This window comes from Biomphalaria glabrata, chromosome 17, assembly GCF_947242115.1.
Source record: "Biomphalaria glabrata chromosome 17, xgBioGlab47.1, whole genome shotgun sequence".
Lineage (NCBI taxonomy): Eukaryota > Metazoa > Mollusca > Gastropoda > Planorbidae > Biomphalaria > Biomphalaria glabrata.
Window position 1 is genome coordinate 13,932,244 of NC_074727.1, and position 18,315 is coordinate 13,950,558.

The 18,315-nt window shown below is 36.5% G+C and overlaps 1 protein-coding gene across 5 annotated transcripts in view; it reads left to right on the forward strand.

The window, feature by feature from the left end:
- Nucleotides 1-18,315, forward strand: part of LOC106079746 (uncharacterized) — a 55,547-nt gene that overhangs the window by 31,299 nt on the left and 5,933 nt on the right. For all 5 annotated transcript variants that reach the window (XM_056015866.1, XM_056015867.1, XM_056015869.1 and 2 more), the window contains 6 exons: nt 3,121-3,251; nt 4,381-4,459; nt 6,525-6,629; nt 7,557-7,726; nt 9,655-9,754; nt 11,868-11,976. In XM_056015866.1, the coding sequence (XP_055871841.1) occupies nt 3,121-3,251; nt 4,381-4,459; nt 6,525-6,629; nt 7,557-7,726; nt 9,655-9,754; nt 11,868-11,976 (694 nt within the window). The remainder of the gene's footprint in view (nt 1-3,120; nt 3,252-4,380; nt 4,460-6,524; nt 6,630-7,556; nt 7,727-9,654; nt 9,755-11,867; nt 11,977-18,315) is intronic.

Genomic DNA, 18,315 nt, shown 5'->3' on the forward strand with positions numbered 1-18,315 from the left:
AACTTTCGATTTCTGAATACAATAAGGAAAAACTATATATAGATAAGACCCCATGAGAAGAGCTTGTATCGGCTCTCTAATTAGCTCATTGAGTCTATAAGCTTCAAACTTCACGGTAAGTCTTCTCAAGTGCATTGAATTTTAATCCTCCTGTGTGCATAAATTGCAGCGCGAGATCTTTCATTTTAAGATTTTAACTTGAAAAATATAATTAAATGATTGACTTTCGAAAAGAGGAGTTCTATTGGTTCTTCACCAATACTAGAATTACAGACATACAATCGGGTATTGATTGGGTCATCAGATTTCATTTCTGAAAATATTGAGATGTAGTGACCACCAAAAACCATTGACCATCGTATCCGAAGGTAATCAAAGCTAGATATCATGTACGTCCAATGTGTCAGTTTATGTCTTAAGGAATGTTTCTTAGAGTTGTATTTTAGATAAAATGCACTGTGTGTTATCACAATGTGTTTGCCAGTTTATCTGTGCTTTTTTTTTTTTTTTATTTGGGGGGGGGGGAAGAGAGTTCCGAGGGAGGTTCTGTTTTGAGAAGGAGAGGGGGAATAGAAAGGTGGAAAGTGAAAACGTTATATTGGTGGGTTACGATAGATTGCATTTCATGGATATAACTAAATATATGGCTCCTTCTGTCTCGGAAGACAATGGATGCGTCCAGACGAGTCACTGGTTTTAGTTTCACCTGGTGTGACGAATCAAGCCAAGTCTGCAGAGTTTGCTACACTTCGCCATGTGAATGCATCTGTTTTAGGGTTCCACGACAATTCGTTCACTGACATTTCGTTCACCGACAAACCGTTCAGGACTTTTCGTTCACACGACTATTCGTTCACCAGACATTTTGTTCACCCGACAACTCGTTCACGCGACATATCGCTCACGGACTATTCGCTCACAGACAACTTGTTCACCGACAACTTATTCACCGACAGTTGGTTCACGACAAATCGTTCACGCGACAAATCGTTCACGCGACTATTCGTTCACGGCAAGGACAAATTGTTCACAGACAAATCGTTTACTCGATAGTAACATATTGTTAATATTATATGTTCTCGTCGCGTGTTTAATTTATTTACATTAAAACTTTTGTAGCTATTATTTCCAAATGCAAAAAATTTCTAGAGATCAGGTCAAATCCGAGTTTATTTAATTTCGTTGTTGTTGTTGTTAATATTTTGTTAATGAAGACAGTATGTGATAAAAATTATACTTAAATTTAAAAAAAAATAAAAAAAGAGATCTTACAAGCTAGCTAAAAAATTTAAACGAGCCCTCACTGTACAATAGGTAACATTTTTACTTTCACCTTTAATATGCCTTAACACCCCCTCTTTTTTTTTCATCTACCGGGAATCTACCCATTCATCTGGATACTCTAGTTAACACATAGTTGAGTTCTAGACAGACTGCCTCCTCTGGAAGTAATAAAACTTTATTGGACATTGCCTATACACAGTGAAAATATCTATATCAAATAGAAATTAGTATAGTACTTTCCATCAAGTTTAAAAGAAGTTTTATTTTATTTTTATTTTAGTTAACTTGTTTTTATATGTGACCACCCATTGGTAGACTAATTTGATTGCTTGGACTTCAATAACAAATTTATTAAAACAATTTTATTTTGTTGTATTGCGATAAATTATAATTTTTTGATAGGGAACCAAAATATTTCCTAGTGTTGTATATGTAATTAGTTTTTTTTTTCTTAGATGTCTTAATTGATAAGTATTAACCTTAGATCTGTATCTAGTATGTGACGTTCAGAGTTGAACAGTGAAACCATATATTGTACCAAATCTAGTACCATTGTTAAAAATCTAAATTATCTCTCGTAAAAACACTGAAAGGATTGTGGAAAAATACTAGTGTGTCTGAGCTAGCCAGGAAAACCAGTGACTTGGCAGAATGCATGACGCGTAGGACGTAATCATCTTCTTTTTTTGAAGAAACGTCTGTATTATATAAGATAAGATTTGTTTTTGTTAATAAGATATCAATAAAATGGGTATGTTAATTAAACATCTGGACCGCTATTAAGAAGATAAGCAAATATGGGTAGGTAGAACAAGACTACATGATGGATATGAGTGTAAAAGAAGGCCTACATGTTGAAAGTAAAAATGTTACCTATAGTAAAGTGATGTCCCATTTAAATGTTTCAGCTTGCTTCTAAGATCTCTTTTTTCTTTTAAGTATAATTTTTTTATCACATACTGTCCTCGTTAACCAAATATTAACAACAAACAAACAAAATTGACAAAGAATTTCGGATTAGGCCCGATCTCTAGCAATTTTTTGTTTTTGGAAATATCCAGTGAACGATTTGTCTGTGAACAATTTGTCTGTGAACGAATAGTTAGTGAACGATTTGTCGCGTGAACGATTTGTCGTGAACCAACTGTCGGTGAACAAGTTGTCGGTGAACAAGTTGTCTGTGAGCGAATTGTCCGTGAGCGAATAGTCGCGTGAACGAATTGTCGGGTGAACAAAATGTCTGGTGAACGAATAGTCGCGTGAACGAAAAGTCGTGAACGATTTGTCGGTGAACGAAATGTCAGTGAACGAATTGTCGTGTCCCCCTGTTTTAGGGCTAGGTGATATGGTAGCTTTCTTTTTCTTTCTCTTGACTAAGGCAGCTTCGTTTCTTTTGCACTCAGCGAGGTTCGTACTCCGTACCAGCAATAATAGAATAATACGCAAAATAATATAATATCTAATGGATGTTATCACGAGCTTCAATAATAATAAATAAGAATAAATAGTATCACTGTCTTCAAGCTTTAAATCAACCACGAGAAACATAATACACAAAAACTTTATCTCTCTCTCTCTCTTTCTCTCTCTCCCCAAACTTTTGCATGTGATTTCATTGAAGTCAAAAGAACAGACACGAATTGTAAATGTGTTTAAACTCAGCACAAATATTAGAACTAAGAAGAAGGGTAGCTAAAGTCAAATATTAACACATGCGCTTGCCATGATTCATCTTGCAATCTCAATATGAAAGTGTGAACCTTGACCCCATATCATCTTGACATTATCTCCAATTCCTCAAAGTAATTTCTATTCTCTTGTGAATATTTTTTTCAGGATCCTAAGGATCTAATCCCACCAATAAGTCACATGATCATGTTGAATCCAGCCAAAGACAAGCCAGTGGTTCTGACATTCTCACACTACATGAGCATCCTCTCCGCCTTATACTTAGGAGGCTTTCAACGGTGAGTAACTTCCCATGGGCGTTGATTGGTATCTGACTCAATGGGCGCATTGATTCACCGTGAACGTTTTGATGAGAAAAGAGTCTATGAATAAATAAGACGTTAACTAAGTGCACACATGCTGTGAAAACATGTATTTTCATTACTCTAAACGTTATATTTATATAAGCACTCCACTACCTAAAAAAATGCCTCCAATGGCATGCGTCTCAAGTAGCCTCTGACAACCAGTCCACCCTCAGGTATTGGGTCTGGCTGAACTGTTATCATCGACAAGACAAGAGGGCAAAGGAAAAAAAAAAACTGGTGCCTTAGCCAGTAAGCTTCGGACAGGAGGAGCCCGTTAGCCTTGGCTGGCTACCCACCTAGAAAAAGGAAAACTCTGAATCCCAAAACCTCTGCCGCCTTGCGGCTATATAATCAAACCTAAGAAAGGCTTTGGTGGGAGTCAAACCTGAGAAAACATTAGAGGCCTGTGTTCCTAAAGCACATAGTGCTACGACCTGTTCCCATACTGTATCGCTTATAAGGACGAATAAGCTGCGCGGAGAGCGGCGAACGGCTTTCCAACAATGGCGAATGCACAGGCTTTTGTCTCGTTTCTGTGAGATGATCCAAAAACGATTCGTTCACTGTCAAGGAACAAGTTTCTACGTGTTGTACTTTAGATAAAGGGCCCTGAGTTTTATCACAGTGTGTTTGCAGCTTATCTGTTGTTCTGTTTTCAGAGGGAGAGGGGGGAATAGAATGGAGGGGGAGTGTAGCTATTATATTTGTGGGTTACAATAAATAATAAGTAAAAAAAAATGTGAGTGTTTACATATGTTGCTCTTGGTGAGTTGATTTTAAAAAATTAAATGTTTGAATGTACTAGGTGTCACGGGAGCAGGGTATAAAGTTATCTTATATATGACAGACATCACTTACAAACAGAACATATGGTTTACAAAAACAACGCGCTTATTAATATACAAAAAATCTATTTATTCTTGGAGTCTCGAAAATGTTCATAACCCAATGCTAATGACGCACATTTTATACAGTAATAAATTTTTTTGATAACCAAATAAATAGTTCAAGATCATTGATACTAGATTTAAACCCATATGTTTCCATTCTTTCATTAAAGCGTTTACATTCATGGCGACACGTTGCCGTCAGGCGAGTGGTGGACAAGACTAGCCAATGAAAGTGTGACGTTTGTGTATGTAAGTCATTTCCATGTCTCTCAGGTTTCCAAAATAACACTCAACGTTTTCCTATTTCATTTCAATAACACTCTACTAACTCTAGCTCTGACAGAGAACAAGACAAACATTAAAAATACATTTTTAAAACAAGAAAAACATTTTTAAAAAATACTTTAAAAAAAACAACAAAGCTGAAATTAAGTTTAATTGTATCAATTAGTTAGTTTATTTTTTTTTAAATATAGCTGAGCGTAACGGATCAGTCGAGTAATTATATACAGAGCCTATCCAAACATAATAAATCTGTTCGATTAGAAATATTTTTACCAATTGTTTTTGTTTAGCTTTTAGCTTTCTCAATGCGATATGATTCTATCACTTGTATGGACCAGTTGTGAAAAGGGGGAGGGGAGAGGTGGTATTTTGTGAATGTTTATCCTAAATGCATAAAAAATGCTTACTCAGGGCTCAAGTCATGAAGGGGACTAATTCAACTTATACCACCACATCTGTCAAGTACGATGTTTCCATTGTTCAAGATAACAAACAAAATAATTACTAATAGTTAATTAACTAATTAGTTTTAGTTTCTAGCGGCTCCCGAAAGTTGAAAAGAGGCTATTAGTTTTGTGTGGCCTGTCTGTCCGTCCGTCCCGTTTAGATCTCAGAAACTAGATGAGAAAATGAAAATCGGACATCATGATATTTTAGATCAATCAAAGTTCTGATGCAACGGCTACTTTTTTCTTTTCCGAAAGTGAACCATCTAATTTTTAAAATTATATATGCAAGCAGATTTTTAAAAAAAGTACACCACTTTTCAATGAAAAACTTCAGGGGCAGTAAGTCTTATCGAAAAGTTCCCAAGCTTTTTCATCAACAAAACAACTTCATTCATAGATTCTCGCATTGGTACAAAACATTTGCATCTAAGGTCACAATGGTAAAAGTGTCAATGGATAATTATAAAATATATTTTTCCTTAATTATCTAGTTCATTGAATAGAATACTGATTCAAATATTATATTTAAAAAAGATTTTGATACGAACTTCGTTTCAATTGTAAGTTTAAAAAAAACAACTTCTTTTTACCGCGCAGTTTTCACACATGCTCATTATATAGGCTATACATTTGACAACAATCTGAATCTAAATTACAATAAATAGAGGCCAGATCTAGATCTACATAGATCTATATACGAGTTTTAGTCTAGATATAGTAGATTCTATATCAAGATTCTAGATCTAGAGTAATCTAGACTTATAGTTAGATATATCATATAGACAGACTTAGATTTAGATCTAACTCTTACTCTAGACTCTAGATCTAGACTTGGAGACTTCGAGCTATTTCTAGATCTAGGCTTAGACTTAGATCTTGAATCTAGATTTAGATCTCAAACTAGGTCTAGATCTAGCAAGATATATCTTGTTTGTATCAAACTGAAAGTATAAGGAAAGATTTCAAATATATATTGTACGTTTAAATTTGTGTTTCCGTAGTGTAGTGGGTATCACTTCTGCCCAACATGCAGAAGGTTCTGGGTTCGAAACCCAGTTGAATTTGTTTATTTAGTTAATAAATATTTCTAATTTTTTTTGTAAGTCACATCCTGTAAAATATATATGCATTTTTTGATTATTTTTTTAAGTATATTTTTTTTTACAGCCTAATATGTTCTATTTTCTACCAATGTCTAGATCTGTCCGTCTGTTTCTAGGTGGACCACTTCGTGGGCCGATTTTAAGTTTCCACACAAACTGTCTTTGTAACCTTGTTTAATTGATTTTTGAGTTGTCATCTAGCTTGAGCTTGTATGCTAAATTTGATGACGAATGTTCAGTAGAAGTGGGCGAAAATACAAATATACATGAAAGATACAGATTGAGCTAATATGAGCGTTGTAACAAAAAAAAAATATCTCCACTCAGACATAGTCAGACAGAAAGCCCTGTGTTTCCATGTAGAGAGTCAAGTTATTCAAATGTTTGTGCTTTGATAAATCGGGTAGATGCACATTTGATATGTCTGGTAACATCTCATATTAAATCCTAATTACCTGCATGTTTACTCACTTTCAGATCGAAGTCGTGGAGACAGTGTTTCAGCAAGATGTGAAGGTCTATGCTCACCAGTCAGATATACTCAGAGCTATCATACTCCTCAAGTACGGAGGAGCTTACCAGGTAGACCAAGTGCATAACAACAATAAATATATAACAACAAGTAAATAACAAGTGCATAACAATAAGTATTCCTGACCTCTAGACTTGGTGCAACACTCACTCGAGCGTCAACTAGATCTAGATCTATTAGTAAGGATATCTGAGAGCAATGCATATATACATAATAGATTTACCCACCGGCTACGCCCGTTGATTTGTTTCGAGGCTATATATTGTTTATTTGCCATGGGCCCTTCCTCTTTTTCTTACTTATAAAAAAAAGGCCCACAAATAAAGACTCCCCCCCCCCCCATTACATTCATTTGGCTTGAGAATTCTAGTATCTTTTGCGTTGAATTGGACTGGCCCGTAAATTCGAGTATCACTCCACCCCCCCCCTTTTTCAACTGTCCTCCTTTATAAATAGTCTTATTTATATTATTTAATTATTCCTCTGCTTTTCAGTTCTTATTCGAAATATTTGATAGGTTCTAGGATATTCTGGGGCCTTGTGTTCTCATTACATGTAGTAAAGCGTATTGGGGACATAATATTTTGGCCTAGCCTCCCTTTCCTAACTTTCCACTAAAATGTCCGCATTTCAACAATCCCACTTTTGACCTGTGTATTTGAGTGTATGTTATGTAATGTATTGAAACGACCCGATTTAAAATGTCTTCCCAAATACACTCAGTGCTGTGTTACTCCCCTCCCCCCGCTTTTTTTTTAACACCCCTTCCATTCGCCCGCTCCAACCCATTTAAACAAACCTTAAATTTTAGAATTTTAGTATCTGTTACGTCAAATTGGCTCGGTGAGTGGCGAATGATGGAATGATTGCATCAGTCAGGGTCCTTGCGTATATATTTGAGAATCATTATTATGATTTGTTTTATTATTTATTTGTTGTTGTTGTGTGTGTAAAGAAAGAGCTCTCTTGGCTTCCAGGACAAGGATGCACTCTGGTCCAGCCCTGTACCAGAAGATGTCCGGAGATATCCCGCTGTTGGATGCTATGACTGGGTGAATCGTGGAGAGTGGCCGAGGAGTTTCAATACTGGAGTCTTTCTGTCCAAGCCAGGTTCAACTTATCTGAGACAGTTTTTGGATTCGTTTTGGTAAATTAAAATGCTGCTCAAATGAGTGGTCCAATTATATGAGGCTTAAATTAATTTCTCTTTCATGTCTTTTCGTTAGTCAGTGCACGGCTTATTAGTCATTACTGCACAATGTATTAGTCATTAATGCACAATGTATTAGTCATTACTGCACAATGTATTAGTCATTAATGCACAATGTATTAGTCATTAATGCACGCCGTATTAGTGAACATTGTCTCAGTATACAGTGTATTAGTGCACAATTTATCAGGGCACATGTAACAGTGCACAGTGTTTTAGTGCTTTCTTTACTTTCGACGCATTGGGTGGTGGGGGGGCAAGCGGTCTCCATAAAAATTAGTCACTAGCAATGTCTGAAGCCTCTTCCCACTTGGTGTCCACTGCTCTGGAGGTCCTCCATGAAAGTGTGGCGTCAAGTTATACGAGGACGTCCCTGGTTACTCTTTCCTCATATTGTCTTCCATGTCATTGCAACTCCTTCAGTCGGAGGACATGTCCCGCAAACCTCAAGTGACGCTTGGTTACAACCTCATTAAGTGGTCGAGTCCCAGTTCGGCATATGATTTCTTTATTTGAGACCCGATCTCTGTAACTGACTCCAAAAATTAGCCATTTTTGTTGAGCCACATTTAGTCTTTTCTCAATGTTGACAGATGACTTCCATGTCTCGCATGCATATGTTGCTGTTGGGATGACGATTGTATAAAGGAGGTGTATTTTAGTCTCATGTCCAAAAGCTTGGCTTGTCCAAATAGGCAGCAACCTTTGGAAAATGCTCCCTGCCTTTCAAATTCGGCACGCTACGTCATAGTAGGCATCCATATCGTTAGTTATAATGCTGCCTAGGTATGTGAACTTATCCAACTCTTCAAGCTTTGATTCGCCAAGTCTGACGGGGGTACCCTTTGCCTTATATCCAATCGCACACTTTTAGTCTTATCTAAGTTTATGCGGAGGTCAGTTTGGGATGCCTCTCTATCTAGGCTCTCTGTCATTTCTTGTATACATTTACTTGTAGACCCGAGTAGTGCAAAGTCGTCAGCGAAGTCCAAGTCCGTCATTCGATTCTGTTCACGTCACGGAACACCGAAAGCAGAAGATTGACTGTATATTTGTCGTAGAATCTGGAAGATTTTTTTTCAGGAATGCCATATTCTCTAACTATTTTCCATAGTGATTCTCGGTGGACACTATCAAACGCTTTCTTAAAGTCTACGAAACTGATCATTAGCAGTTGTTGGTAGTCGAGACTTTGTTCTATGATATTTCGTAGAACGAAGATCTGCTCTGTACATGATCTGCCTCTTCGGAAGCCTACTTTTGCTTCTCTGAACCTCTCGTCTACAGACTGCTGAGGCCGTCTCAACAGAACAATACTGAAAACTTTGCCCGAGACAGAGAGGAGAGTAATGCCCCTCCAGTTGTTGCAATCTGCCAAGTTGCTCTTTTTTTAGGAAGCTTTACAATCATTCCTTTTTGCCAGTCCTAAGGCACTTTAGAAGTTTGCCAGTAGAGATTTAAGAGATCAATCGTACTGTCAACAAGACATTGTCCCCCGTGTTTTAGCATTTCTGCTGACACTTTTGTCTAGCCCTGGTGCTTTGTTTTTCTTTTGGACTGTAATGGCCATGGTAACCTCCTCTGTTGTAATTGAGTCTGTATTAGTGCACAGTGTATAAATACACATTTTATCATTGCCCATAGTATCAGTGCGCATTGTATCACTGCACATTGTATCAGTTCATATTTCATCAGCACATATCAGTGCTGGCGACATTTAGATTACATTATATGTTAAGACCATTTAGGATATAGTAGTATGTACCATAGGAACAAATAAATAAATAAGCAGAGGAATGTTTGTAAAGTATAAACTAAGCATTCATATTTGTTGAGCTTCAAGCAATGATATATCTCTTGTTTAGGTACGAATGGGATTCATCGTGGATATTTAACGGAGTTCTGATGCCTTACAAAGTGTACGAACGCCATCCCGACACTTTATTTATAGATACTCATCTTCAGGTAGTTACGTTGTTCACTTAGTAGAAAACCTAATCAAACTTGTGTTTACCAATTTAATAACCATAATACACAAATACACTTCTCTAGCGTTTTTTGAATTACAAATAATAGATATACAAATGTCAATTCCATTATACGATTAGGCGTCAGAGTTCCAGGACCATAAAGTTGTATGGAGTGTATGTAACGATCAACTATTTACCTTTGTGCTTAGTGCTATTCAGCACTGTATTTGCTATCGAGAATCACCTATTGCCTTTGTGCTTAGTGCTATTCAGCACTGCACGGGGATAAAGGAAAGGGGAGCGGATGGTTTAGGTTGTGTAAGCTGAGGAGTTTCCGGTGAAACCACGAGATGGTGTGACGTAATTAAAGGGAATTTAAAAGACTGGAGGTGAAAGCTGAAGATAACCGAGACGTTATGTAGTAAAGACATGTATGTATTTGTAGTAGGTTTGATTTCGTATAACTTAACATTTCATGTGTGTTACTAATATATATTTCATTTCAATTTGATTCTACATCTAATTAGAAATAAAAGTTGCATTCAAGTTTGCTTAAAATAAATGTTATTTCATTCAGAATTGAATACGCCTACATTGGTTTAGTTTAACTAGTCGCATAGGCCCAGAAATAAAATAACCTCTAGCAACGACTTTGGGTTACACAGGAAATTAGGACAAGTTTTAGACTAGAGACTAATAGAATAGTAACAACATAGACGCTAACTATAGAGAAATTCTCAACAAGACCTTCCCCTGTATAGATTAACGTTGAAGGTTTAGCAATAGAAACCCGTCTGAAGTTGTTTTTTTTTCAAAGAGCTTTTTGACCGCTGAGCATGTGGGAACTCGCTCGGGTGTTAATTCTTTCTCTCCGTAATTATTTGTCCACGTTTTGACGGCATTCTTCATTTTGCTCATTACTTGTTCACTTCCCTGTTATGATTAAGCTTCAATAACTTGTTCGTGTGTTATCAGAAAATGTTTTATTTGGTCCAGAATTAAAGGGGACTGCATGCTCTTTTTATAGAACACAAAGTAAAGTTTATAAAGTTAAGCATTAATTTAATTTAATGAGGTCAAATCAACGATGGGATCGTCAATTAGGATAGAAAGAGTTAAGTCTGCGCTGGAGCATAACAGCTCTAGTAATGGGTGTATTTGGTCGTCCCTGGGAAAACCTACTGGTACAAACAGTAGTCGAGGGAAAGGGAAGTCTTCCCCTTAGAAAGCCTCAATGGGAAACAAGCCTTTCAACAGAGCAGAATTCACCCTATAGGTAACATATGCTATAACTTATTGGCCCAACTTGCTAGATGGCCCACGCAAAATGTTTCCAGGGATATTTTCAATCATTTTGAAGAAAGAGCAAGGGAAAAAATGCATAATAATGCATATAAGGGGTACCATATCTCAAACAAGCAAAATCTTTTTAAAAAATAACAAAGTTTATATATAGGGGGAGGGCTGCATCCCCGAAACTGTCTACCAATAATGTACAAGTTATCTTCCTTATTCTATATTGAACAAAACAAAATACCAATAATTAATAGACTAATTGAGTATTTTTGTTTATTGATTCATGCTTTGTTAGGTACAATAAATAATTGTGTAAAATATCAACTTGATCGGAAAATGCGTGAGGGAGAAACAGCGTTAACAATTATTTAAGGGGAGTAAACCCAACAAAATTGAGCCATTGCTGCGAATACTGAAGTATTTGTTTCCCTTGTTGTTATTAAACAAAATAATGAATTACCAGTAATTCAATTTCTAATGGGTTACTTTTTAAAAATTAATTCTTGTCTTGTCTATGTCAATGAATAATTGTGGGTGTGGGAGAAATAACGTGTACACACTTTTACCAGACAGACAGACAGACGGACAGAGTTGATAAAAGCTTTATAATAAAAATGTTAGGGTTATAGCAAGCCTAAATCCAGTAGTGTCTTTAAAAGATTCATATAAGATTTCCTACTTTGTTACAGAATTTATTTTAATTGTTACTTTATTGTTACATAAACACTGACTATATTTTCTTTATGGATGTTTCCTTTTGTTAATGTCAGAATGAAAATCGATACATTATTTTTTCCTTTGTCCTACCTCAGACTATCTGCTACGTCGGTGTTTGTCACCCAGCCTGGCATGACGATTACATGAGGCCAGAGAGCCAGGCTTCTCAACCGACCAGAGACTTTAAACAGAATGAAACCTACGGTAAAGAATTTCTTTCTAAGACTAGAACTCATATCTCCGTCAATACAATTGCTGTAAATACAAAGAAAGGGAAATTACTAATTAAGAAGTTCTTACTAAAACAATAACAAATCAAATATTATACCTGTTAAACTGACTGAAGCAGAATTTATATCAAAGGAAAACTAACAAACATAGGACAAATACGAAACAAACTTTTCAGGATGGTTTCTTAATACATGCACACACACACACACACACACACACACACACATATTGTTATAAATCTGACCTACTGGGGATTTTGACGATAAACTAAACATGAAGATGAGAATCTTTAACTCTTTCTCTCCTAATTAATGATTTGACCCAATAAAATTAAATTTTGCCAACTGATTGAAAACATTAGCTACAATCGGGAAAGCTTCAAAACATTTGATTATGCAGTCACTGCAGGGCTATACCATGAATAAAAACAAACTTTTGAATGACATGACACCTTATGAACTTTTCCATTTATCGAATGCACTAAAAGCTTGTTACCTAAAAGCGAGACAGCTGAAGGTCACTCACAAAGACCGTGGGATACACAGTTGAGACCAAAAGAAAAATCCGCTTCAGAGGACAGACGCAGACGGCGAAAAGAAAATCTAAATCGACCACCTGCGGACAATGGCTATGCTTGCCATGGATGTGGCAAAATATGTAGGTCACAGCTGGGGCTGCGCAGCCACGGGAAATACTGCATTCCTCACTAATCTTCGGTTTCGAAGACAAGCCGTGTTATAAAGTTTTTATTGTCATAGATGAGAATCTTTTGACCTATTCAATTTGAATTAATTTTTGGTGTTATAAACTTATATGTGTTATGTATAAAAAGATTATGCATTCTCCTATAAATCTAAATCAAATGTAACGTTTTATGATTACAAACATATTGAAGTTTAATTATAACGGGGTAGAGTACAAGAATGAAAAATGAACATTTGTGTCAGAACATTCAGAACATTGAAAATAATTACGGAGATAAAGAGTTAATACGCTTGAATGTACAGAACAAAACAATTGTGTAAATTGTTGTACAAAAAAAGAGAATGAAAATGCGTTTTAATTATATAAAAAAGCGCTTCAACTGGTCATGGCCAGTCAAGGGGTACATACATCACGTTACTCGTTGAACGCTCTGTTGTTTTGTTTTATATTTATAATCTACAGCAGAAGAGGCGCGGTGGCTGAGCGGTAAAGCGTTTGGCTTCTAACCGTGGGTCCTGGGTTCGAATCCTGGTGAAGACTTGGGTTTTTTTATTTCGGGATCTTTGTGCTGGCTACATGACACCCTCGTTAGCCGTAGGCCACAGAAACCTATAGACCGCAAAGTCTGAAAGGGGAACTTTACTTTACAGCAGAAGAGAACTACCTGATAATAATGTCAAACCTTCTTTTAAGTCTGTATTATGCATTATAAAAGTTCTTATTTTTTATCTTCCGCAATATTGGAAACAGTATTTGGGGGGGGGGGGAGGAAGGGGCGGATGATTAAAAATAGAAGGGAAGTAACAATGATAAAGAAAGACTTGATTAGGAAATAGAACCCACTATGGGTTATCCCCACTTAAAATGTAAACATTCGTGGCTTGCTGAATTCCCATATTGACACATAGAAAGCACATCTCTTGGGCTGATAAAAATGTCCAACAGCCATTAACACGCACGCTATGGAGTTTATCTATTAACAACTACTGATTAAAACAAAGTTATTTTTACGATTATTCCGAGGCATTATTTTGTAATTACTTTTCTCCATAAAACGCACGACTCATATGGTGCGCAGCTCTGTTTAACACTAGTGATGGACAGATTAAACGCGCGACGCATATGGTGCGCAGCTCTGTTTAACACTAGTGATGGACAGATTAAACGCGCGACGCATATGGTGCGCAGCTCTGTTTAACACTAGTGATGGACAGATTAAACGCGCGACGCATATGGTGCGCAGCTCTGTTTAACACTAGTGATGGACAGATCAAACGCGCGACGCATATGGTGCGCAGCTCTGTTTAACACTAGTGATGGACAGATCAAACGCGCGACGCATATGGTGCGCAGCTCTGTTTAACACTAGTGATGGACAGATCAAACGCGCGACGCATATGGTGCGCAGCTCTGTTTAACACTAGTGATGGACAGATCAAACGCGAGACGCATATGGTGCGCAGCTCTGTTTAACACTAGTGATGGACAGATCAAACGCGAGACGCATATGGTGCGCAGCTCTGTTTAACACTAGTGATGGACAGATCAAACGCGAGACGCATATGGTGCGCAGCTCTGTTTAACACTAGTGATGGACAGATTAAACGCGCGACGCATATGGTGCGCAGCTCTGTTTAACACTAGTGATGGACAGATCAAACGCGAGACGCATATGGTGCGCAGCTCTGTTTAACACTAGTGATGGACAGATCAAACGCGAGACGCATATGGTGCGCAGCTCTGTTTAACACTAGTGATGGACAGATTAAACGCGAGACGCATATGGTGCGCAGCTCTGTTTAACACTAGTGATGGACAGATTATGGTGATGAACAAGAGACAGTTGATTCCAGTTTAAGTGAAAGGAGACAAAGAACTAGATCTTGGCTGATCCGCCTAAATTTATAGAATGGAACATGGCCAGTGGATAGGCCAGCGAATGCCGTAAAGAGACAAATGCTACAAAGTACTGTGGCATCTTGTATCATAGAACACCTAACTTAGATCTCTGAAACTATAACTTTTTGACATTAGCAATGGTATCGTTCAAATAACAAAAATGTTTTTGGATTTTCTCTTCAAAGATATAGAAAGCTGATAGTCCTGATATCTTCACACTCTTGGGCCTGACTTATCGAGGTGTTGAGCTCATGGATAAGATAATTAGCTACAATATTTGGAATTCGTGAAGGATTGCAGGCGATTAAAAAAAAAACAGAAACGCAATTTGAATGGATGTGTGCATTGTTTATTTAAGCTATGTGGTCAAAGTTCATAAAATACTTCCTGAATTAAATTGTATGCCCTCTCTTAATAGATAAGAACCAGAGATTAATACTAGAGTGCTTTGATCCCTTTAGCTTTGAGACAGACGACACGATATTTTAATTGATTACTTATTGTGGCAGTAAAAGTTAATTTTGAAGAAGCTAAAACTGGGAAGTACTTGAATTTAACAATTAAAATGGAATACCGATGGAACGAGGAATATTTACACGCCCTTTACTTAAGTCTTCAACAGCTTCTTGCCAAATGCATGTCAATGTTGTGTCTTTTGAAAGAAGCTTTTTAAAACTAAAATTAATTAAGAACTTTCAATTAAGAACTTTAGAGACATTAATTTCAAATCTGGCAATCTGGCAACTCTGTCCATTGAAAACGAAATCACAAAAGATTTTGACTTTAAAGTTATTTATAAGTTTTCAAGTTTGAAATCCTGAAAAGTTCTTGTACGCTTTTAAATGCTAAGCTTAGTAATAAAAATAATTGTTATTATTATTTTTTTTACTGATTAATAAATTCACCGTGCTTACAAAACTAACACTGTAATGTTTAACTATTTCCGTTAGGAGCTCTTTAAAGTCTACTAAGGAAAGCATGTTGAGTTATGTTAAATATTTTTTGTAATTTAAAATTTTAAATTTTAAACTTTACAATAACCAATGATATAGTGTTGGAAACTATGAAATTTTAGTATAGAATCGACAATCACTATAACGTTCAGTAACAATTATCAACGAATGTAGGGAATTAACTCATTATATTATGACGCAACAAAGAAAGAACTAAACAATTTTACGTTTTTATTGGTAAGATTTAAGGGGAAAGTCGAGCAAGGGTGACACCCTGACCTTACCTCACCGGGTGACACCCAACCTAATGACGCCACTGCTATAAACCTTACAAGAACAATAGGGACTCATTCTGTCTGTTACAAATTTTGAACACGTTATTTCTCCCACACCAATTCTCGGATCAAGTTAAAAAAAAAACACAATTATTTATTGTATCTAACAAAATATGAACCAATAATCAATTACATTATTGGTAATTTTATCATTTCAATTGTGCAATAAACATAATTTGTCTTTTATCTTGATCTATGGTTTAGTAGCTTCCCTTAGATATATTAAACTATTATACTAAATTATAGCTTAGCCCTAGTAGAACTGGCATGGTTCAAGGACTCTCACTGCTAATATATATTCAACATAGCTTATGAATATTCAAATGATTCATTTGAACATGTGTGACGATAAGAGTCACAAGTTGTCACGGTGGCGTCCGAAATAATGGCCTCCAAAACAGTGTAGATTAATTGGAATTCTTATGACATTTTTAAAAATCATGTTGCTACTTTAAATATAAAAGTACAACAACATAAAAATACTTTTTATTAAAAGCTTACATTAAGTGTAGTTGTATCAATTAGTTTGGATTATTCATGTAATTAAATTTGTAATGAATCTAGACTAAAATAAAAAATATGTGCGGATTATAAATATTTTTACCAATTTTGTTTTTTTTTAGCGCAATTTAATATTAGTTTTATCAATACGCTATGATCCTATCACTTGTCTGGTACATTTGAAAAGGGGTGGGGAAGAAAGAACGGGACGTTTGGATGATCGCTTTTTTATGCATTTATTAAAAAAATAGTTGAACGATCTGAATCCGAACTCGAGGGATAAAGCCTCATCAGTCTCCTCTAGTTAATACAAAACAAAAGTACAAATGTTCAGATTGTGCATTTACCGTTAAATTGCACATTTCAAATGTTGCAACCTCAATTAGACGTGTCATTCAAAGTATTCTAGAAATTGGTCCTTGGAAACTGAGATCGAGATTACCATTGACTCTCTAGTGAGTAGATAAACAACAATCTTAACAAAGATGCTTCAAAAACTAGTTACTTTCAAGCATCTAACCGGTATTGTAAGAAGTCTTCGGGGCTTTTTTTGTTGCTCTGACCCCGTTAGGACCATTTCTGCAGGTTCATAAACTAGGGACAAACACATTCAGAACATTACGTGATTAGAAAGCCTTGCAAGTTACCCGAAGTTTGAGGGCCTCGTTCTAACTACTGAGGAACATGTGTACTTTATCTGTTGTATGTCTTATGTCTTGTTCTCATGTCTCCATTAGAGACACTATGGCTAAATTTGGGCTCAGTCACACTCAACCAGAGGAGTGTTGAGAATCGGTCATTGGCTTGTAACTCCAAACAGCTAGTACAACTGAACCGATGTAGGTGTAGTATAGTTTTAATAACTAAAAAGAAAGAGTAAAGTTCCCTTTCAAACCTATGAGACAATGATGTAAATGTCAACTGTTTCTGTGGCATACGGTTAACGAGGATGTCATGTGGCCAGCACAACGATCAACTGCCTTTACTTTTCCTCAAGAAATGAAAAGTACCCATTAGAGCTGGGTGGACTCATTTCCAGTCTTCACCAGGATTCGAACCCAGAACGCATGTGGCCCGCGGGCCGTAATTTGCCCACCCCTGCTCTAGATCGTCTGCCGTTCTAGACATAACTTTTGATAAGTCGTGACTTTATCATTCGCCAAGACCAAAAAGGAATGCTCCCTCTCCAAGACCAAAAAGGAATGCTCCCTCTCCAAGACCAAAAAGGAATGCTCCCTCTCCAAGACCAAAAAGGAATGCTCCCTCTCCAAGACCAAAAAGGAATGCTCCCTCTTTTCACCATTACCTTGGAAACACACACACATACACACACACACTTCATAACAAGGGGGCCTAATGTCGTATTCCTGAACCCTACCTTGCTTAGGGCCGGTCCTACAGATTGAGGGGGCCCTATGCGAAACGGATTGCGCGGGGCCTAGTCTGGGTAGGGATAAGGATAATACGTGAAAATTAAGATTTTGTATTGGAAAATAAATTCGTCTTTGCATTTGATTCATACAACAACAAAAAAAAAAGATAAACATTCTGACTTTTAGATTGACTATCTACGAGCAAAATATCGCTTTCGTATTTGTAAAGAGGTCGAGATACATTTTGATCTATTTTTGTAGGCCAGTGACTATTCAAGTAAATTAAGTATTTGAACTTCTTGTTTTGGTTAAAATTTGCCTTATTATTACATTTTTTATTAAATGAAAGCTGACAATGTCTTTTTTTTTAAATCGCAAGTAGGATTGGCGTTTGACATATTTAATGACACCCCGAAATGACAATTGTGTCTGTTTTTAAGGAGATTTGCATCAGTATTCAGAAGATTTTAATAATTTCAGGAGAGTTTCATGACTTTTTTTGTATATTTTACAATTTCAGGAGAATTCCAAAAAATTCTTTAATAA